This window comes from Elgaria multicarinata, chromosome 10 (assembly GCF_023053635.1).
Source record: "Elgaria multicarinata webbii isolate HBS135686 ecotype San Diego chromosome 10, rElgMul1.1.pri, whole genome shotgun sequence".
NCBI classification, from domain to species: domain Eukaryota; kingdom Metazoa; phylum Chordata; class Lepidosauria; order Squamata; family Anguidae; genus Elgaria; species Elgaria multicarinata.
In genome coordinates, this window is record NC_086180.1 from 55,525,053 (window position 1) to 55,547,950 (window position 22,898).

Consider the following 22,898-nt stretch of genomic DNA (forward strand, 5'->3'; position numbering starts at 1 on the left):
TAGTACAAAGCAACAGAAAGAAGAAAAATTTAAAAGATTTAAAACTTAGCACTACTTAAGCCTGGAACGCTCTTCCAGAACATTTGAGAACTACAAGTTCAATCGCAGCTTTTAAAGCTCAGCTAAAAACTTTTCTTTTTTCTAAAGCTTTTAAAACTTGATTTTGTTCTGACTTTTATACTGTTAGTTTTACTCTACTCTGTGCCTGTTTGGTGCATTCTCTTCCCCTTCTTATTGTTTTATTATGATTTTATTAGAATGTAAGCCTATGTGGCAGGGTTTTGCTATTTTATTGTTTTACTCTGTACAGCACCATGTACATTGATGGTGCTATATAAATAAATAAATAAATAAATAAATAAATAAATAAATAAATAATAAACAACTATAATCTAGCATAATGAAGAGTCTTGTTCTTGTGGTCTAATAGAACTCTCTACATCCCCACAGTACACTTATTTGAGAGTAAGTCCCATTGAACTTAAAGGGTGCTGTTGGTGGGGTGGGGGATCAGATCTGTCTCCCTTTGTTGCAGGGAGGTATGTTACCCTCCTCCCTCCAATAGCAGGGAAAGTCCTTCTTCGGCAAGTTCTTACCACAACACCAGCTTTACACATCGCCAATTTCACACCATTAAGGGTCTATTCCAGTTTATCTCTGATCTTTTTAAAAAAATGGAATGGGGGGGAGAGACTGCAGGAGACATCCTGTTTGTTGACAATGTCATGAAATCAACCTGCAAACTTCTGTGAATGGCCAGTCATGAGCATGCTATAAATAGTAGGGATGTGCTCCGCTTCTAATCAGACCAGCAAATTAGAAGCGGAGCGGGGGGCTTCGCCTGCCCTTAAGGTGGAGGCGAAGAGGATTGGGGGGCCAGCGGAGCGTGGCGAAGAGGATCGAGGTGAAGGCGGATCCTTCGCCTCGATCCGGCGCTCCGCCGGAAAGGTAAGTGGGGTTTACTGGGCCCTGCCGCTGTCACTGTCGCCCATGCAGTGAAGGCGGCAGGGCCCGGTAACCCCCCCTCCTCTCCCTTACCTGCCTTCGTCCGCGGTCCGTCGGCATCTTCAATTGAGCCCCGTGGTTCAACCAGGAAGTCTGGGGCTTGCGGCCCAGACTTCCTGGTTGAACCGCGGGCTCAATCGAAGATGCCGACGGACCGCGGACAGAGGCAGGTAAGGCCCCCCTCTTCCTTGGTCCCTTACCGGGCTCTGCCGCTGTCGCCGCACGGGCGGCGATGGCGGCAGGGCCCGGTAAACCTCCCGCCCTCCTCTCCTGGCCTTACCTGGCGCCACTCCCCTCCACTGCGGAGCTCCGATTCGGAGCCGGAGCTCCGTGGCAAAGAGGAGCGGAGTATGGGCGGAGCGGCGCAGAGCGGGCCGACCCGAAATTTTCGGATCAGCCCGCGGGGCGGAGCGGGGGGGGTGTCCGTGCACACCCCTAATAAATAGCTCATTTAGAGAAGCCCTAAGTCTAATTTTACATTTCTTAATCCATTTTTTCAAAATAAATAATGGGATAAATCCATCTTGTTTGCTGTACTAACTACTTTGAATTTTCCTACATCTGACAGTGGGCTGCGTTTGGTTGGTGGATCAGAAGCACTGCAGGCCTGATGTAGTTCACAAGGAGGTTGACTTTGGTTATATAGATTTTTCCCTCACAGGTGAAGGCCTGCCCATAGCCAAGTGGCTTGAATACCGTTGACATCAATGAGGTTTAAGCAACATTTATGCCAGACTGCAGCCAAATTGAATAATTTTAATAGGCTGTGGCACTACGATAATTGCTAAGGTATTTTAGGAATAATAGCTTGTTTGGGTTGATGAAACGTTTCCACACACACACTGTTCAACTCTCTTTCCTAATCGTTCTTTATGTGGGATCATTCTGCCGATACGACAACAGATCCTCCCTTAGCCAAAGGTGCCAGCCTGTACTGAGCAGAAAATAATCACCAGCCATACACATCAAAACAACTTGATTGGTAGTATATTAGAAATCTACCAGCAAGAAGGTGACTATGTCCTTGATAAAGAATTTTATATATGAAGCCTTGATGAAAAATGACTCAAGGAAGCTGAGTTACAGTTACAGAAATGCGTTATCAGTAAAAGTTGTTGTTGTTGTTGTTTTAAGTGATCTGTTGTACTAAGACAAGTACTAAGACATTAAGAACTGGAAATCAATAAGGCATTCCAGATAGATCCAAATGCATCAATCCATTTGTCCACGAAACACAATTTCATAATGTTAATTGGCTTTTATGTTGCAACCTCTCCCACAGAAGGGTTTGTGTGCTATTTATCTTGCTATATATCATGTGTATCTTTTCATTCAGGCCATGTGGCTAATGACCTCTTACCAGCTGGTGGTAGGATCTCAGCACTGGCACAATTCCTTCTTTAGCTGAGGCTGGTGCGGTCCCTAGCTCCTTCCTATCTCTCCTCTCTCATCTCACACTATTGCCCCGCTCGTGTTCTTCGCTCCTCTGATGCCATGTTTCTTACCTGCCCAAGGGTCTCTACTTCCCTTGCTCGGCTTCGTCCATTTTCTTCTGCTGCCCCTTAAGCCTGGAACGCTCTTCCAGAACATTTGCGAACTACAAGTTCATTCGCAGTTTTTAAAGCTCAGCTAAAAACTTTTCTTTTTTCTAAAGCTTTTAAAACTTGATTTTGATCTGACTTTTATACTTTTATACTGTTAGTTTTACTCTACCCTGTGCCTGTTTGGTGCATTCTCTTCCCCTTCTTATTGTTTTATTATGATTTTATTAGAATGTAAGCCTATGCGGCAGGGTTTTGCTATTTTATTGTTTTACTCTGTACAGCACCATGCACACTGATGGTGCTAAATAAATAAATAAATAAATAATAACCTTGCATTCATCTGCAGCCACCATCTCTTCCACAGTGCCACCGTCATGTGGGGCATTTATTAAGGAAAAGTCAAGCAAGGAACACATGGCACCCATTTCCTTGAAACTATGGCTGAGGCAGACTCCATCCCATGTACCTGGGGTTTCCAATGTGGTACCTATGGGCACCAATTGCCCGCAGACACCTCTCTGGGTCTTAGACAGGCTCCTTGCCTCTCCCTAATTTTTATTTAATTTCTGAAGTTTTACATTATTATTATTATTATTATTATTATTATTATTATTATTATTATTGAGAGTCAAGCATGTTGCAAACCAAGGGAGTGTCTATATGGTCTGTTTACCCCATCTTGGCTGCGCAGTGGCGCTGCAATGTTTATATGACGCAGCCACATTGGTTCAGGTTCAGTCAATGGGCGTTGCTGGGGGGGTGGATGCAAGTCCAGGGTAAGTGTCGGAAGACACGGCAGTGGGGCAGGCTTGATGGCTGCTGGTGCTGTGGTTATTTGGCTCAATAGCCCACACTCCCTCCTGCCATCTATATTTATCGTTCGCACCTCACAGCAGCGATGCTGTGGGGTTTTGAGGGAATCAGCTGCAAAGTGGCAGCGTATAGACACCTCCCCAAAGTGCTGCCCTCTAGCACAATCTTTATTTTATTTATTTAAACTATTTAGATACTGCTTGATATAAGATCTCTAAGCAGTTCACACAAGAAATACATAAATACAATATAAAAGCCAAAATACAAACAACATAAAATCATAAATACATGAAAGGCATTACAGGACAGAGCAGTGCAATTACACATCAGAGTTACTTGTGTTCAAAAGACTGGTTTTGTGTTTTGGAACTCAGACTTGAAGTGTCATCAGATAAGTGTTTTATCGCACTCTCATTACTGCCAACTCATGGTTTTTTGTGGGTCCTTTTGATGATGCCATCTGCCTCCCATGCGTCTCCCACTCTTTCTGGCCTTATTTCCGTCACAAAATAAGACCCCAGTAAGTCCGATTTATTTTTAGAAGCGAAACTTGCTGCGATCTCCTGCTGTGTGCAGCAAAAGCGGTGCAATAAAAATGAACACGGAATGGGCCACATGTTCATTGTTTACTTCCTCTTTCTTCTCCGTGAAGAAAGAGGAAGTATTGTGTGCCAGAAGCAGGGTGGGTGGGAGAATTCCTTTTCTCGATTCCTTTTCTAATAATGCTAACATAGAGTTTGCCTTCTTTACAGCAGCTGCACACTGGGTTGTAAATGTGTTTAACGTCAGGGCAGCAGAAGCAAGCTTCATTTTATTCTTATAGTCATGCTGCTGCTACGATGCTTAAAATGTTGAACTGGGTTGATTTAGGTTTTGTGGTTTTTTTACTTGTGGTTGTGTATTGAATTTGATTTAAGGGGAATGGTGAGGAGACAGATGTGAATTTACATAGACTCTATTACAGTGTCTAGTAGCATATGTATATTTACTTGGTAGCTCACTTGGCAACTATTGTGAAGTTAGAGTTGGTTCCCATAGTTGTACTCACATATAATAAATGTCAACACTTCTTGCTACTAACACCAAAGTTAGATAATGCACAGAAATTAAGGTGCTTCCTTGGTGGAGAGAGAGAGGGGGGGTGTATATGTCTTGTCACAGTCTTTAACTGAATGAGACAAGCCTTATAAAATACTGGCAGATTAGACTGTTACCTGTTCTCTTTCGGGTGGTGGGGGAGGTGCACCACCTGCTCAGATAAACAGCCCTGGGATGAAGCCTGCTGCTTCAAGGGAACCAGGGCAACCGCACATTCAAGTTGAGAGGTGTATGTAAGCTTTTCTTGGCCTTTATTATCTTCATCCATTTCTCATCAATAAACCGTGTGTCATTCTTTCAGGCAAGTAGACATGGGTCATATCAGTACCTTCGAATCTGTTTAGTGTGGGTCCTGGCTGGATCAGGGTCCAAGGTTTAAGACAGGTTGGCAACCCAGGTTTTTTTTTTTGGAGGGGGGAGGGATTGCTTTAACTTATAGGAAATGTAGAAGCAGTTGTAAAGCAAGAGAAATGTTAGTCATGGCTTTCTGAAATGGGGTGAGGGAATAACACCATTAATTCCAGATCCTAGGATGGTCATGTATCTGGCCTCACAGATGACAGTGAAGAGCTGTCAGAGATCAGTCCCCTATTTAAAGGTTTCCTGAATTTGTATTGCTATCCGGTCAGTCCAAATCCAGTATTAAGGTTGATTACATTTTATTTGTCTATGGCACAAAGACTGTTACAACCACAACAATAAAACAAGGTGTCTGTATGACAGCCAGAGTTCTTACAAACTCAGAGGGAGAGAATTCATATAAAAGGAGGTTTAAAGTTAAAGAACCAAAAGGAGAGAGATCAGGGCCTTGAAGTTGGCCATCTAGGCAGGATCTACAGTACTGCTTAGTTTTGACCATTGTTGGGGCCCAGGACACACTCCACATACAGTTGTCAAAACATTTTCAAAGTGTTTTATCCTGCTTGGTGTAGATCTGGCCCAAGAGTTAACCGGCCAGTTTACATGATCACCGTAGCCCACTGTGGCTTATGTATTTAAGATACTGCCACCAAAACTCTGCAGAGATGCTGCAAATTGCAGGTTTTGGAAGTAAGAATTAGCAACACGCAATCCTGAAATCAACACAAATATGAAGCCAAATAAGAGGCAAGGTAAAATAAATGGCCTTTTCATAAGGTAAACTGGGTCAGCTTATAACTCAGAATGAGATGTTTAAAAAATTTCACTCACAGGAATAGTTAACTTGTTTATAGTTCTGTAAGAAAAAATGTTAAAAGATAGCATTAAGTTGTGGGTGCAATTCAGTAAAATGTTAAGTCATCAGCAGGCCATACACAACTTTCAAACGAGGCATTTTTTAAGAGCATATGCTGTTTTGTAGGTGTAAACATTGAGCTTTTGTCCTGCAGCCATAGAGCTTGGTGGCAATGAACACTGCAGATCTTAAATCTTCACTGCATTTCTAATTAAAGGCTTTATAGTAGCCCAGCTATTGTAATTTCTTTCCCTTCGGGTTCCCAGTTGCCCTTCCCATCCCACACAAACTGGCATAGATCAGGCACAATATCTAGTAAGAGAGGCCTGTCATGGTGGCAAGACCTGGCATTCAAGTCCCTTTTCTGAGGAAACCTGAAGAGCAGCCATATGGTAGCAGCATGTATGTACTATAGTGCATCTCCCAGCAATTAAAAAGCTCATCATGGTTGCACTAGTAGACATCTTTCTAGGGAGACAGGTCCAGCATCACCGTAATAAGTGACATCACTTCTGGAACCAGACTTGGGTCTACATTTAGAATTTATCATTCTGGTCCACTAAGCACAGTCATTTATATAATTTGAAGTAGGAGATCCAGATAAGCTTTTTCCCCTCCAAAATTGAGGTTTTGGCTATGAATGAAAGCTGCTATAAATGGAGCTACAACAAAAATTTAAATGTTTCTGATAGGAATAGAACAGGCTTCTGCCTTTGAAGAAAAAGAGTAGCCAGCAGTTCAAACTTCAAAAAGAAAGTCTGTAGGAACAAGTTTTCAAGAGATGGTACCGATATACTGAAGTCAGCAACTACTTCCCTCAGAAACTAGGAAAGCAGAAAAGTTACAACATCTGGAACTTTTATGCTTAGGGGTGGGGAAGCAACTAAGGGGGGGATATGATAGAAGCATACAAAATTATGTGTGGTGTGGAGAAAGTGGATATGGGAATATTTTTCTCCCTTTTTCCTAATATCAGAACCCATCTCATCCCATGGTTCACTACCATAAGATGTAGTGATGACACTACCAACTTGGATAGCTTTAAAAGTGGCTTAGACAAATTCATGAAGGATAAAGCTATCAGTGGCATGAAGGATATCAAAGGTAGTACCATGTTCAAGAGGTCACTGGTATGGTTAATGAGCAACGTCAAGGGAGCTATTAGAGAAAAGAGGGGTTCCTTCAGAAAATGGAAGTCTTGCCGAAGTGAGGAAACCAAAAGGGAGCAATAGCTTATTATTATTATTATTATTATTATTATTATTATTATTATTTATTTATTTATTTATTTATATAGCACCATCAATGTACATGGTGCTGTACAGATAACACAGTAAATAGCAAGACCCTGCCGCATAGGCTTACAATCTAATAAGTTGTAGTAAACAATAAAGAGGGAAGGAGAATGCAAACAGGCACAGGGAAGTGTAAACAGGCACCGGGTAGGGTGAAGCTAACAGTATAGAGTCAGAACAAACTCAATATTTGAAGGCTATAGGGAAAAGAAAAGTTTTTAGCTGAGTTTTAAAAGCAGTGATTGAGTTTGTAGTTCTCAAGTGTTCTGGAAGAGCGTTCCAGGCGTAAGGGGCAGCAGAAGAAAAAGGACGAAGCCGAGTAAGGGAAGTGGAGGTCCTTGGGCAGGCGAGAAGCATGGCATCAGAGGAGCGGAGAGCACGAGCGGGGCGATAGTGTGAGATGAGAGAGGAGAGATAGGCAGGAGCTAGACCGTGAAGAGCAAGTAGACAATAAGAGATGCAAAAAAGCATTTTGAAGAGCATATTGTTAACAATATCAAGGCCAACAATGAAGAATTCTGGCAGATGGACAGTTGGATGACAATGGAGTTAAAGGAGCAGTAAAGGAGGACAAGGAGACTGCAGAGAAGCTGAATGAATTCTTTTCATCTGTCTTCACTGCAGAAGACCAGTGTCTGAAGTGATGTTTTCAGGAAGGGAGTCTGAGGAACTGAGGCCAATAGTGATGACAAAAGATGGTTCTCAACCTTATTCATAAATTGAAAATAAATAAACCACCAGGCCCAGATGGTATCTATCCTAGAGTTCTCAATTGAACACAAATATGACATTGCTGATCTTCTAAACAAAATATGCAACTTGTCCCTAAGATCAGCCTCTATACCAGAGGACCGGAAGATAGCAAATGTAACACCATTTTTTTAAAAAGGGATCCAGAAGGGAACTGGGAAATTATAGGTTGGTTAGCTTAATGTCTGTTTTGAGTAAATTAGTTAAAAGCAATATTAAAGATAAAATTAGTAAACTTATAGAAGGACAAGACCTGCTAAAAAGAATCAACATGGTTTCTGCAAACGTAAATCCTATCTCACTAACCTTTTAGAGGTCTTTGAAACTGTCAATAAACATGTAGATAGGCATGATCCAGTAGACATTATTTACTTGGACTTCCAAAAGGTTTTTTAATAAAGTCCCTCACCAAAGACTCCTGAGCAAATTTAGCAGTCACGGAATAAGAGGAAAGGTAACTGGATCAGTAACTGGTTAAGGAATAGAAAGCAGAAAGTAGGAATAAATGGAAAATTCTCCTAATGTTCACTGTTTTTAACTTTTGTAAACTGCCCAGAGAGCTTCGGCTATGGGGTGGTATATAAATTTAATAAATACATAAAATAAGTACATAGTAGGGTCCCACAGGGATCTGTATTGGGACCAATGCTTTTCAACTAGTTCATAAATGATCTGAAATTAGGAGTGAGCAGGGAAGTGGCCAAGTTTGCTGATGACACCAAATTATTTAGGGTGATTAAAACAAAAAGGGATTGTGAGGAGGTGATGGGATCTAAGCTAGTGGTGACCGACCAAGAAAGAGATCTTGGGATCGATAAAAATGTCAACCCAGTGTGTGGCCGCTGTAAAGAAGGCAAACTCTGTGTTAGGCATTATTGGGAAAGAATTAAGAATGAAACTGCCAATATCATACTGTCTTTATACAAAGCTATGGTGCAACAACACTTAGAATACTGTGTACAGTTCTGGTCACCATATCTATATATATTAGAGCTGGGAAAAGTGCAGAAAAGGGCAACTAAAATGATCAAGGGGCTGCAGCTTCTCCCTTATGAGGGAAGGTTTCAACAGCTGGGATTATTTAGCCTGGAAAAAGGGAAACTAAGGGGAGACTTGATGGAGGTGTACAAAATGGTGTATGGGGTGAAGAATGTGGATAGGGAAACATTTTTTTCTCCCTCTCTCATAATACTAGAACCTGGGGTCATCCCATGAAGCTGATTGGTGGGAGATTCAGGACAGATAAAATGAAAGACTTCTTCACGTGATGCATAGTTAAACTATGGAATTCACTATCACAAGTTGTAGTGATGGCCACAAATTTGAATGGCTTTAAAAGGGGGTTGGATGAGTTCCTGGAGAAGAAGGCTATGAGTGGCTACTAGTCCTGATGGCTCTGTGCTACCTCCAGTATCAGAGGCAGTAAGCCTATATACAACAGTTGTTGGGGAACATGGGTAGGAGGGTGTTGTTGCACCATGTTCTGCTTGTTGGTTCCTGATAGACAGCTGGTTGGCCACTGCGTGAACAGAGTGCTGGACTAGATGGACCCTTGGTCTGATCCAGCAGGGCTCTTTTTATGTTCTTATGTTCTGATTGTAATGTGTGAAGCTGTCCTAGAACTGCATTCCAGTGCACATTGTGGGCCAAACTAGATGGTCTTTGGTCTGATTCAGAGACCAACAAATACATTAATGTGGTGAAGGCATGGGTTGCGACAGAGGGTGTAGTGAAATAACAATGCCTATGTGTGAGCAACTGTATTGCTCTTAAGATGAACAATATGAAGATCTGTTCTTCAAACTGTTTAGGGACTCGCCTAAGGTGTTGTAATACTTGTGTGTGGTGTCCTCAGCTCCATCCTGGAGTTTAAAAAAGCACTTAACAGAAAATGTGGACACAATATTAGTTTTGTTTACCATTTATAAGAAGAAAGCTAATATCAACAAGCCAATGCTAGCAACAGCCATGAAACTTCCTTTTTTCTTTTTAATTCTCAAAGTATGGTGGCAACAACTGCAATCTTCAGATCAGCAAAGAAACTATACAAAATACACACACATTGAATTATTATTATTTTCTTTTTGTCTTTGTTTCCAGGACTACACACTCACTATGTATTTTCAACAATCCTGGAGGGATAAAAGGCTATCATACTCCGGAATACCTTTGAATCTAACTTTAGATAACAGAGTGGCTGACTATCTCTGGGTACCAGATACATATTTCCTGAATGACAAGAAATCCTTTGTTCACGGAGTTACTGTGAAAAATCGAATGATTCGGCTACATCCAGACGGAACAGTCCTTTATGGTTTGCGGTATGTAACATTTAATCTTACTTCCCAGCTGCAAATAGATTTTTTCATAAGAACTGCCATACGCAATGAATTGTCACAAAAACTTTTTTCCCAGTTTAGTCTATTTAGGGATTCCATCCACCCACTCATCCCCACACACAAATACACTTTATCTGGCTCCTGGTTGCCCTAACAAACTGTAATCAAGGTATGGAAAAGTCTGTGCCCACTCATAAAGAAAAGGAAAATGCTTTTCAGTTGTTCTTTTCTCCCCATGAAATGTTACTTGATTTTGAAATAAAGTTTTTTTAAAAATAAAGACACATAAAGAAGAACGCACATATAATATAACAAGATCACTAAAGAAACGAAGAAATTCATTGACAGTAATTCTTAATCTATCACTGACATGCTTATGCAACATCGACAGTAAAACAGCCTAAGAGCTCTCTCTCTCTCTCTCTCTCTCATCATTTTAATGAAAGTATGAAAATACAAGTTATACAGCATATATAAGGTATGTGTGTGAGTTTGATCAAAAGTTTGAAGAGCTTTAACATGGGAAATAAATGGAAACTATGATTTTATAATATCTTTTTTAAAAAATAGGATTCCTTGCTCACTGCACTTGCTTGAGTAATATTATACACAGTCCTAGTCTCTCAAATGTTATAAACCCACTGTTGGTTAGTTAGGTGCTTTGGAGACTTCCAGTTGCACACTAGTCATGTGACTTTGCAGCTGTATACAGTTGAAGGAAACGTCTTCTTTGGTGCTTATGTGAAAGAAGCCCCAACTGAATGCAGCTGAACATACTTTTGAGTAAGCAAGCATGAGATTAGGCTGTATATATGCAAGAAATCTTAAATATATTTCCTTGTGAGTAAGTCTCATTAAGTGTGAGTAACCACAGATTGTAGGAAATCATTTTTAGTAACAGTGAAATATTATTTTATGCAACAATGAAATGAAGCAAGGTTGAAATGAAGCTCAGGTGGCATCGAAAATAGCAGCAAAGAAAAAGGTCTGTGCTGTCATTAATTTTGTACCAGAGTACTTAATTCCTTTGTGAATGATTCAAAGCAAAAAAAAAAAGTCACAGAGGGTATGTCTAGACCTAGGGAGGGGAGGGGGAGGATCTTGCAATATGGTGATCTCGAGATCTTTCCCCTCAGTCCACATGTGGCGCACGATGTCCTGTGAGGACGGAGGACGTCACACCCGGCATTTTGTTTTGTTTTTTCTATTGAAAATGGGTGCACGAGTGCTCCATCAAAAAGGTAAGTGTTAAAAAAAAAAAAGATCTCGCTCCCCGCCTCCCAGCCCTGCTGGGCACAGAGCTCCTGAAGAGCTCCGTGTCCCATGCCCAGGAGCCGGGACGAAATTGGGACGGCTGCCCACATGTCCCACCATCTCGGGACGATCCCAAGATCGGGGAGAGATTCGGAATTAAAGCTGTCCATGTTAACAACAAAAAAAGAATTCTGCGGACTACTTCCTACAAGTGAGATATGCCATATATTATTTAGTTAAAATACGTTGTGCATGTATGTATTGAAATAACAGTATATAGAGTACTTTGCCCTCATATATTAAATTAAAAAAAGTTTTAAACATATTTCATATGTACAGAGCCCCCTGTGGCCATATGTTAATTTGAAGAAGAAGAAGAAGAAGAAGAAGAAGAAGAAGAAGAAGAAGAAGAAGAAGAAGAAGAAGAGGAAGAAGAAGTTATTATATGTTAATTGTACATTAAAAATATATTTTACTATGTTTTGTTCCTTTCATGTTTTACACTATGTATTTACAACATGCATTTTAATTGCTTACAGCCCCCTGAGGAAGGCCTAGCGAAAATATAGGCAGAAGCATGTGGGGCTTCTCAACCTAATATAAAAAAATAAAAAGTTCAGCATCTTGAGAACTCGTTTCTCCCCTTTTTGCACCTTTCTTGGATGGTTCTCTCCTCCTGTTTTTGCTTTGGATCAGAGAGAAAAACAAACAAGTCCTCAATAGGAATGGATGAATATGTGATGTTCAAGTTCATTGGGGTTCTCTGAATTCCTCCTTGAAGCTTGGTTCACTTTGTGTTCCAAAGTACAAACATCCCTTTCTTTCCTGATTGAAAAAAAAAAAAAGCACATTTCCCCTCATGGGCTAAACTTTGAAAATGCTGATTTGGGGCAGAAATGCGCAGTTGCGCAAGTGCACACTTTTGAATGCAAATTCACATGTAGGGCATTATAAACATTTCTCAAGAATTGTGTTCCCGCTCATGTTCTGTTCAGGGCTGTGAACAGAATATGTTCGCATGATTTGTAAACAGGGATAAATTTCTTGTTCATCCCTACAACCAACTAACAAAATCAGTTCTACCTCCATCTACTGTTGGAGCAGACCAATTGCAGCTTTAGTAATGCATTGATTCTAACCTACCAATATGCACATTATGTTTCTTTCTTAGGCTCTGGCAAATGCCAACCGTTTCTGATTTCTAGCACAGACCATGTATGCATGGAGCAGGTCTACTCCATCCTCAAAACCGAATGACCTTTGCTTGAGCTAGAGTGCAGGCCTGCTGAGAGAGTACAATGAATGTTTGTGTGTTTTCCTCCTCAAACAAGCTGCATCTACAGTTGTAAGAGCCCCTGCTCTGGCAGAACAGAGAAGAGGAAGGTTTTGCTCCATTGTTTAGATTAAGCACACTGCGTCAAAGCAGATTCAGACAGTCTATGCCCAAGGACAGTGAAGTGATTCCATTGTCAACCGAAATAATAGCAGTGTTGTCAAGTGCCACATGTTTCAAAACAAATACACCCATCGTCCTAACTAGCAAAGTGACACTCAAGAGAAATCAAGGCACTCCCACCTACGTAGTTGCAATGCTCTTTGTCATGGCAACCAAGATACCCCACTTTCCCAGACTGTGTCCCAGCTAGTTTTGCTTTTGAAACTTATGAAATTACGTGTAAATACACATTTGTATTTTATGCTAGCAGATGAACCTGGTTTTGTGAAGGTTGGAAAAGCTCTTAGTTTGTTACAGCAAAGTCCTCAAGCAAACAGATGCAGCTGTTAGAGACACATGGACACATTGGACACTAGGCATGGCTCATCTCATAGTGGACCCCTACAGCTGTCTAAGGAAGGGGACTGTCCACCCCAATCTCCCGGGGGGGGGGGTGTCCCTCAGCAGAAGGGAGGGGGGAAGGCATATAACTGTGTCCCTTGTAGGGCTGTGCATTGCCTTGGGATGAATCCCTGAAACCAAGGATTGGTGGACCAATTTGGCCTGCCTCAGCCCAGATCCATGTCGGTACTGGGTCAGCCCAAGGTGCCCCTAGACTTCGGTACCAACCTGCTTCTGAGCGCTGGGCCACTTCCCTCCCCACCGCCACCCATGCGGGACTCACCAGACTCATCGCCCTCTCCCTCCATGGTCACCCTCCCCCACTGCCACCACTGCCTGCCACCTAACGCCAAGTCTTACCAGTAAATTGCGCCCTCCTCCCAGAGAGCCAAGCTGCAATTTAAAGTTAAGGTCACAGCGGCTCTCTGTTTTTACTATATCTATGGATATAAACTCTGTCAGCCGTAAATGACCGTTCCTCTTTATGGCTGCCATAGTTTTCAGCCATAGATGTAGTAAAAACAGAGAGCTGCCCTGATCTTAATTTTAAATCATGGCTTGGCTCTCTGGGAGGAGGATGTGATTTACAGGTAAGTCCTGGTAGTGGCCTCTCTGGCTTGGGGTTGGGGAAAGGGGTGAGGGGGTGCGAAGGGGAGCAAGGGGGCTGCAAGCAAGGAATAGGGAGTTGAGTTGCTTTGGGGGCTTTATCTTCAGCGATAAGGTGAGGTAGGCACACCCTCCAGGGCCCTGAGTCATACTGTAGCCATTTCAAGGGGGGGCTGTCCCTTGGCCTAATAATATTGCACAGCCCTAGTCCCTTGGCTTAATAATATTGCCCCTGGCTTCAACCTGTATGGACTGAAAAGCTACGTGCCGGTTAGGGAAGTCTGCCCTAGTGACTGAAGATGTAACTTCATACACATGAACACATTTAAAGTGCAAGAAGAATTTTACCAAAATCAGGTGCTGAGATGTGGTAAAATGTGTAGTAAAATGGACATCTGCAACCACCATCTGCTTCTTGATTTCACGTACACTATTCTAGAGCAAGTAGTGAGACAAATGTGGCAAGGTAACTGAGATCAGCATTTGCTTTGTTGGATAATATTTCCCCCCCAGTATTCCAAAACAACTGGAAGGAGAAGGAAGTGTGGATAGTTAGGGAAGATGGGCTAAAGCCAGAAAGCCACAGGAGAGCAACGATAGTGTTTCATAGTCAGTAAGCAGCTTTCCATTTTCTGCTGCTCTCCTTTTCATGTTCCATGGGGGGGAAATGAAATCCTTTAAATATCTGTTGAGTACATCTGGAAGGCATGAAATATTACCAGAGATGTAATAGAGCAATACTCAACAAGAATTAAACATAGTAAACATCCTCTCTGTTGATTTTATTTGAAGAGTTTCCTTGAGGTGATGGATAACTTTGAAAATAAAATAAATGAAGCTATTTATAAAAACTTAATAAAGCCAGAACTTTAACACTGCAGGAAAAAATGGCAGTTTTGCTATCTAAATCCAAGCCATCATAAAACTTGAGAGAAAATTGCTAACTATATTACTCCTGTCTTATTTATTGTTTCCTAGAAAGAGAACTGGAGTTATGCCTGCTATTTTCTGCCTTGTATTACTCCTTATATTTCCACCATAGATGAAAGTTAAAATAAATGACCAGGAGGATGTAGGCTGCCGGGTGGTTCTGCAGTTTGACGGACAACAATTCTTGTTTACCATAGCCCATTACATTTGTCAGACTGGCTCTACACACAAAATTAAATGTGGTGGGAATGAAGTGTTAGAGTCCTGAGGTGAGAGAATGGACTGCACCACTCTGGACTGCAGGTGGAGGAACATGTTTTTGATGCTTTCTTACCCCCAAAAAAGATTCCCTGCATGCAAAAAACTAGAACTAAACTGTTGGGCTAGAACCTCTCTTCTGCACGTGTTCTGCATCTTCTATGCAGAGGAGCATTCAAAAATGGTACTCCCTAATTGCAGTCTTGATTGGTAAAGTCCTTTCTACTAACTCATTCTGCTGCATATGCAGGCCTAGCTCTGACCAAGTGGTGGAGGGGTGGCACTTTAGGAATGCAGACTACAACGTATTCTACAATAGTCTTCCCCAAACTGGCATGGGCAAGATGTGGCATGGCCAATTGTCAGGAATGCTGGGGATCATAGTCTGAAACATCTGGAGAGCACCAGGTTGGGAAAGGCTGTTCTAGAAGACTTTTTAAATGTATTACAAGTTCATTTGAGCAGAAGGATACCAGTAAAGATTTTACTATAATCTGCTGCAATATGTTTCACACTGAAGAAAGGCTGTGGCTGGAGACACACATTGAAACTTCATCTGTACAGGTTGAGGAGGAAAGTATGAACTGTAACCTAAATGTTTGTATAAACCATCCCTCAGTGAACAAGCATTTATAAACAAACCATAGAACTAAAATTAAATTGTTTTTCCTCTCCTTGTTCCATATTAGGAATGGCAGTTCAATCCTCAAGCTTGCTTTTCTCTGAGTGCTTTCTTAAATTTTCCATTTTCCTCTCCATTTTGAGTTTAAAAGTCACGTCCACTCCCAATTGCAGCGCATTCACTCTCTCAAATGCCACTCCGGTCTGCAATAAATTTTGCTTTCCATTCAAAGACAACTTTTATTACAGTATCTTGTTTGCAGGACAGTAGTTATAGCTCTGTCAGAATTGGTGTTATAAATTTTATTGTATTGTATTTGTAGCTCTATAGTGTAAAAGGCCAACTGCACTGAAATTTCTTCAATAAGCCTCAACCCCTGAGATAGATAGATAGATAGATAGATAGATAGATAGATAGATAGATAGATAGATTCCCAAACTGGTGGGAACCAGTTTGGGAACCAGTTTGGATGATTTTAAAAGGGGGTTGGATGAACTCCTGGAGGAGAAGGCTATCGATGGTTACCAGTCTTGATGGCTATGTACTACCTCCAGAATCAGAGGCAGTAAACCTATATACACCAGTTGCTGGGGAACATGGGTGGGAGGCAGCTGTTGCAATTCATGTGCTGCTTGTGGGTTCCTGGTTGACAGCTGGTTGACCAGTGTGTTCACATAATGCTGGACTAAATGGACGCTTGGTCTGATCCAGCATGGCTCATATCCAGCCTATTATTGAACTCAGGCAACATTCAGCAGTTTTAACTGCTTCTCCAACATTAGGTGACAAAGAGCAGTAGAGTTGGGCGTCATCAGTATATTGGTGGCACCTTCCTCCCAAACCCTAATCACCATGTCCAAGTGGATTCATGTAAATGTTTATTTAAATAAAGGCTGAGCTACACATTACAAATTGGCATTCCTGTGCAATGATCTCCACCCTTTACCTGTAACATGTAAACACTTATCATGTGCTACATCATCAGGTTTTGAGTATCTCTATCCATAGCAGCAATCATACAATGCAACCTGCCCTGAAATATAGGATCAGACATGTATGGAATAGTCGGATTACACTGGGCCTGCAGAATTTGTGACCCAGGAAGCCAAACCAAGACTGAGCTAAACATCTGGAAGACCCCAGTTTGAATCTTCTCTCTGCCCTTGTTGTCCCTTAACCAGGGATTTAAAGGCCCGCTTCCCCAGCGCATTAATAGCCAATCAAACACACGAGGCTGGAGAATACACTTAATTCATTTACTTCCGATACTGCAGTATGGGGTTGCTCTCCGGTTCTACAAGATGGAGGCACCCAGAACAAAGGAATCTCACAGTATATATAGGCCCTGACTACAAGAGGGTGTTAGTCTCTTTCTAACCCTTCAATTGGTCAGTTCTGGATTAGCAAGTTAAGTTACATTCAATTTTCAAGTTAAGGTGCACAATCTCAATGAGTCATAGGTTACATTGGATGCTCTATTGGTTGAAAGTTTTTCCCTTTGTCTGCTAGGACCATGATGTCCACCATTAAGGAATGCAAATCTGGCATATAGCCACATGTAGCCACCCTTTGGCAGAGAAGCCATCTTTAACCCTTGGCACATTACATTCGTAAGAGAGATGAAACCTCTCCCTGGGGCCATCACCCTGAGCTCACTAAGGGAGCAATCCTTTGCATGTTTAGACAGGGAAAAGCCCTACAACTCCCAGCATTCCCCAACCATCATGCTTTAGGACTTCTAGTTGTAGGACTTCTTGTCTTAAGATGCATATGGATTGTGTCCTAAGTGGTCCTTGTAGGCAAACCACTTCCTTTCAGCCTCTCTTCTGGAGCACGGTGGTAATAATACTCACTCACCTTACATGGTTGTTGGAGGGATTACATGATAATACATGTGAAGCCAAAGTGTTTGAAAGCACTACAGAAATGCTAAATACTATTACTATGCCCTGCTAGGCACTTTACAAGCAAGACCTCTGTTTTTGACATTCTTGACAGGCAGAAAACCAGCTGCTGTGCTCCCGTGCATAGGTATTGGGATCCCTTCAGCTTAGGAGATCATATCACATAGGTCCAGACTAGAACGTACCAGAAAGTTGTTATCTGTCCAGGGACCTGAGATCTGTGACACACTTCAAGACAGCCTTTCTCAACCTGGTTCCCCACCAGATGTATTGATTATGATTCTCCTCATTCCCAGGCAGCATAGTTGGGGATGGCTGCTTTAAGATAACATACTTTTGTTCAAATGATAAAATAGCTGATCAGAAATTGTTGCTTCCTGGTCTAACCTTTTCTCTCTCTCTTTCAGAATCACTACCACAGCTGCCTGCATGATGGATTTACGCAGGTATCCTCTGGATGAACAGAACTGCACACTGGAAATTGAAAGCTGTAAGTTGTCTTGATGTTTTCCATTGGTTTCTGTAAAAGTATAAACTTGCTTTGAAAGAGAAGGCATGGTGGAAGAGCCAAATAGCACACTGTGGATATTTTTAACCATACAGCAACATACATATAAATTACTGGTGTTTTCTGAGCTCTAACGTATTTGCTTCATTTGACATATTGGGGGCTTCTCTACATGAGGCTTTTATTGTGCACTCATGATCAGTTGCTCACATTTTCTTGCTGGTCTTTTACGCGATATTGTCAACATCCAAAGCCTGTCCAGTGCTTTCTGGCCATTTTAGCATCTTTATTATTAACATGGAAAATGCAATAATGTTTTTTATCACACTTTGAAGCACTCCCATGGATGGTGAATTTTTGGAATCCTGCTATATGTAACCTACCACAGCACCATCTAATGGCTGTATAATGAAATGTATAGAACTTGCAGAGAAAGAACTCTCCCCTGCCCCCGGGGGGGGGGGGGGAACATGTGTAAAGGAGCTGATCTTAATCTCTCAAGGAATTGGGAAACAGAAACCCTAGTAAAGGTGTGGGATAAAAGCCTGGTGTAGAGAAGCCCTGGGTATGATAAAGATCTGAGTTAATGATGGGTACTACAGATCTGCTATTAACTCCTTAAAAAAATTGGAAAGATTATTTTGCTACCATATCTTTAAGGTTGGAATGAAAAGAGCTTTTCCAACAAAAGCACATCTAAATTAATTACTGTTACGGAAAACTTTTGGTAGAATCAGCTACATGTACCACACAATTACAACTGTATTACTGCATTATTTATCATCATCAGGGTAACAGGCTTTAATTTGCAGATTAATCTACCAAGCCTTCTTCTTCTTCAACAGCTGTTTAGACATCAATTGTTAGGGGACCTGATCACTTTTTGGTTACATTTAAAAAAAAAACCTCAGCAGTTCTTCATTTCTAAGTAACTACATGTCTTCAAAAATGCTACATGCTGCTGTTCATTACTTGGTATACCACATTCAAGTTTTTGCCAAGTGAGAAGTTCATTACTTATATACTGTTGTGGGATGTTTTTTTTCCCATTGCAGAAATTTGTGCCACAATTTTGATGCAACATAAACACTGGACAAGTAATGCTTTATTCTTCCTCCATTTGTCAGAACGTCTCTTAAAGATAGTTTTAGCGGGTTCAACAAACTGATTCATGTTTACTTTTAGATGTTATACTTTTGGCTTGCACTTTGATAAGAAATCATCATAAGTACTACAAAGCAAACACTCTGATTTACTATTTTTTAAAAAATAGACCTGCTCATACCTCTATTCCCAAAATGGAGAAGCTAGATTGGTTCCATCTCTTCATTCCACCCCACAGATGTTGAATCAATTTCATCCTAAAGACAAAATTCCATTTCAGAGAGACTCTTGGTGGTAGCATATTAATGGTGGGCAGAGTGAAGACAAAAGAAGCGGAGCCAAAAGCAAGTGTGGCCTTCTGGGAACCTCCAGACTTGGCATCTGGGCCTGTGGTTCCATACCCCTGCTCTGCCCATTATCAACAGCAACAACCTCTGTGTTACGTAGGAGATGAGGGCACAGGGAATTCTCCTAGCCATCCTGTGCCTTCTCATGCTGTTAAATTTGTTTGGCAAGCTACAGCTCCGTAGTTTCAGCATCTAACTGGTGCAAGGCAAGTGCTATAGAAAGAAAGAAACACAGAGATACTGCTACTGCAAAAGCAAACAGCATTGGATTGGGAGTTCATAGCTCCTGGGGCAACAAATCATTTCTGATTAAAAGGTTGAGTGCAGCCATTGTGGTTGCACTGTTCACACAACACTTACTACCAGTGAAGAAGAAAGGAAGGAAAAGCTGGAGAGTTGCAACCTACATCTAAGAGTAGATACAAGAAGAAACTGGTGGAGGAAGAAAACAAGTTCACTTTTGACTATTGCCCCCGACTTCTTCAGATGACTTATCAAAAGCATTGTTGCTTTAGTCCAACACATCCATCATTTAAGGCAGGAGCCCTGAACATGGTGCCCACAGGCACCATAGTGCCTGTGAATTGATCCTCAAAGTGGTCCCTTTGCTTTCTACTTCAATATCAGTGTAACTTTACTCCACTATCTACTCCGATATCTACTCCAGTATCAGGAGTAAAGTTTGCTTTCTACTCCAATATCAGTGTGAAAAAATAAGTGCAGGCCCACACAACTGTGATCCACCAGACCAAATACTTCTAACCAGCCTTGTATGAAGGCCTACCAGAAGCTCAATAAGCCTCTTGTAACCTGTGTGGTGTAGTAATTAATGTAAGACTAAGCCCTGGATGACCCTGGTTCAAATTCTCACTCAGACATGAAGTTCATTGTGTAACTCTGGACCAGTTACTATCTCTCAGCCAAACCTACTCCACAGAGCTGTTATGGGGATAAAATGGGAATGGTGGAGAATCATGTACACCATCTTGAGCTCCTTGGAGGAACGGCAGAATCAAAACATCAATTGTAATAATAATACCTGTGTAGAGCTGTAAGAACTGGACTGGGGAAGGTTGTCAAGCACCTAGCAGACCATAATACATGGCTGTATTGGGCTATGTGTAACTCAGTGGCTCACAAATTGTGCATGGCTCTATGACTTTGTGTTTGCTTTAACTGGTATCCCTTCTGTTTAGAATTACTTTAGCATCCTTGTCATTTTTTACAATATTATCAACCATCATCAATTACTATCAAATATAGAACATCAGTTACTGAATACTAATTGCCAAATGTAAAACACTAAATATCACATTGTGAGCATTCAGCGGGTGACACCATAAAATTGGCTTCCACATTAAATAAGGCATCGTGGGAGGAATAGAAAATGTCTCATTAAGCCATTTATGTTTCTGAAACAGCCTGTGGTTGTGTTTTCTGCTTTCTGCAGAAACAGGTACAATCTTAGAAGTATATAATGTTTGAACATATTTAGGGGTCAATTTGAAGAGGCACTGGTATGAATCAATTAAGATATTCCAGTAAACTCTCTCAGCAGTTTGTTTCCAGGAAGGAAGGAAAGCTCCAACAGCTGCCTTCAGATCAAAACCTTTATTACCACTTAGATTGGCAAAAAAAATATGTTATGACAGATTGAAGCAGGGCTATTGTTGGTTTCTCTTTGAGAGAAGACTGCTTTGATAAAACGATTTCATGTTGAGTACATGCACTTTGAATTGCAAGGGTTTCATAATAAAGGGGGAAATCTACTACATACCATTGTGGCTTGGCCAGTTCACTGTGCCACCTTCATGAGAACATAAGAAGAGCCATGCTGAAGCAGACCAAAGGCTTATCTAGTCCAGCATTCTGTTCAGACAGGACACCTATGGAAATACTGCGAAGAGGACAAAAGTTATGTAGCACCTTCCTACCCATATTCCTCAGACACATACTGCCTCAGATACTGGGGTAGTATATAGCAATGATGGTTTTATCTTCCATGAATTTGTCTAACTCACCACCTACCACACCACACCACCCTTTTAAAGCTATCCACATTGGTGACAATCACTACATCTTTTATAGCGAATCCCATTGTTTAACTATGCATTGTGTGAAGAAATTATTTTTATCTGTCTTGAATCTCCCAGCATTCAGCTTCATGGGATGGCCACTGGTTCTAGTATTTGAGAGAGGGGGAGAGAGAGAGACTCACTTTCTCCACACCATTCATAATTCTGCATCATCTCCTCTCAGATTCACTAAGCTAAATGGTTTAAGCTAAATGGTCCTAGACATTGTAACCTTTCTTCATAGAAGAGGCCTTGCGGCCCTTTGATAATTTTGTTTGCCCTCTTCTGTACCTTCCCTTTGAAATTGTGGTTAGGGCTCACAGAGCTTGTGACCTGCCTAGCCAAATGGAGCCCACCAGTCACATATGGCTGCCTACCAAGAACTAGATAAACCTCCTTTTTCCTTAGCTATCTGGGGTGGTCAAATCAGGGGGTACTCAAGCACCCAGCAGACCACAATACATTGCTGGATAGTTGTGTTCAGTTTCTTGCATCACAAACTGAACACGGTTGGGCTAGAGTGCCACCATTCTATTCCTGGGGACTATTGAGGGTGATTTAACTGTGTAATTCTCTCTGCATAGGATCTTTTTGATTAACAGCTAATGGGATTATACCAGAATGCATAGCTACCGACCAACAACAACACTGGTGTAGTACTCTAGCACCTATACATTCAAATAGTAGCAATATCCAGTTATGGGCAAGTACCAGCCATTGGAACCATATCACTCTGTCTATAGAACCATGGTCTTTTAGTGCAAGAAGTTATTAGGCATCTATTTGTTAGCCTTTATACTTCTTCTAATCTTTAAGGAACTCAAGGCAGCTTGCATGGTTCTCTTCCCACACCCTTTTCATCCTCATGCTGTCTTTATCAAACTTGTGAGGTAAATTAGAGAGAGAAATGGTGACCAGCCCAAGGTAGCTTCATGGCTTAGCGGGGATTTGAACCATTGGGCAGGATCCAATGGTGCCTTTGCATGGGCAGCCAGGTCTGCTGGTCCCGGTGTGTGCGTGGCCCTAACTGCTGGTGGCCATGATATTGCGCTTCTGAGGGCAAGCCTCAAAATGAGTGGAAGCGCTCATTTCTGGAAGGGGCGTAATCCTGCCCAGGGTCTCCCCCATCCCTAGTCTAACACACCGACTCTAGGTGCTGTCTCAACATCAGTCAACCTGCCCACCCCCCAAAAGGTGATGCAAACACTTGTAGGTTGAGCCAAGTATGGATTTACTATGTCATGGCTGCACAGCACACTACATTCTCGATCTATTTTACCATATTGGATTTAGTGAAGCTGTTAACACTTTTAATGCATTTACTCTAAGGACCATTACGTCATATGTAAAAAAAATTAGTACTCACTGGCCTCATATATACAAATAATAACAG

General features: G+C 41.6%; 1 protein-coding gene across 1 annotated transcript in view; it reads left to right on the forward strand.

Moving 5' to 3' along the window:
* The window catches only part of GABRB1 (gamma-aminobutyric acid type A receptor subunit beta1), a 100,179-nt gene that overhangs the window by 60,416 nt on the left and 16,865 nt on the right, over window positions 1–22,898 (forward strand). Inside the window, exons 4-5 of the mRNA XM_063136333.1 lie at window positions 9,822–10,042; window positions 17,879–17,961. Coding sequence (XP_062992403.1) covers window positions 9,822–10,042; window positions 17,879–17,961 — 304 coding nt within the window. The remainder of the gene's footprint in view (window positions 1–9,821; window positions 10,043–17,878; window positions 17,962–22,898) is intronic.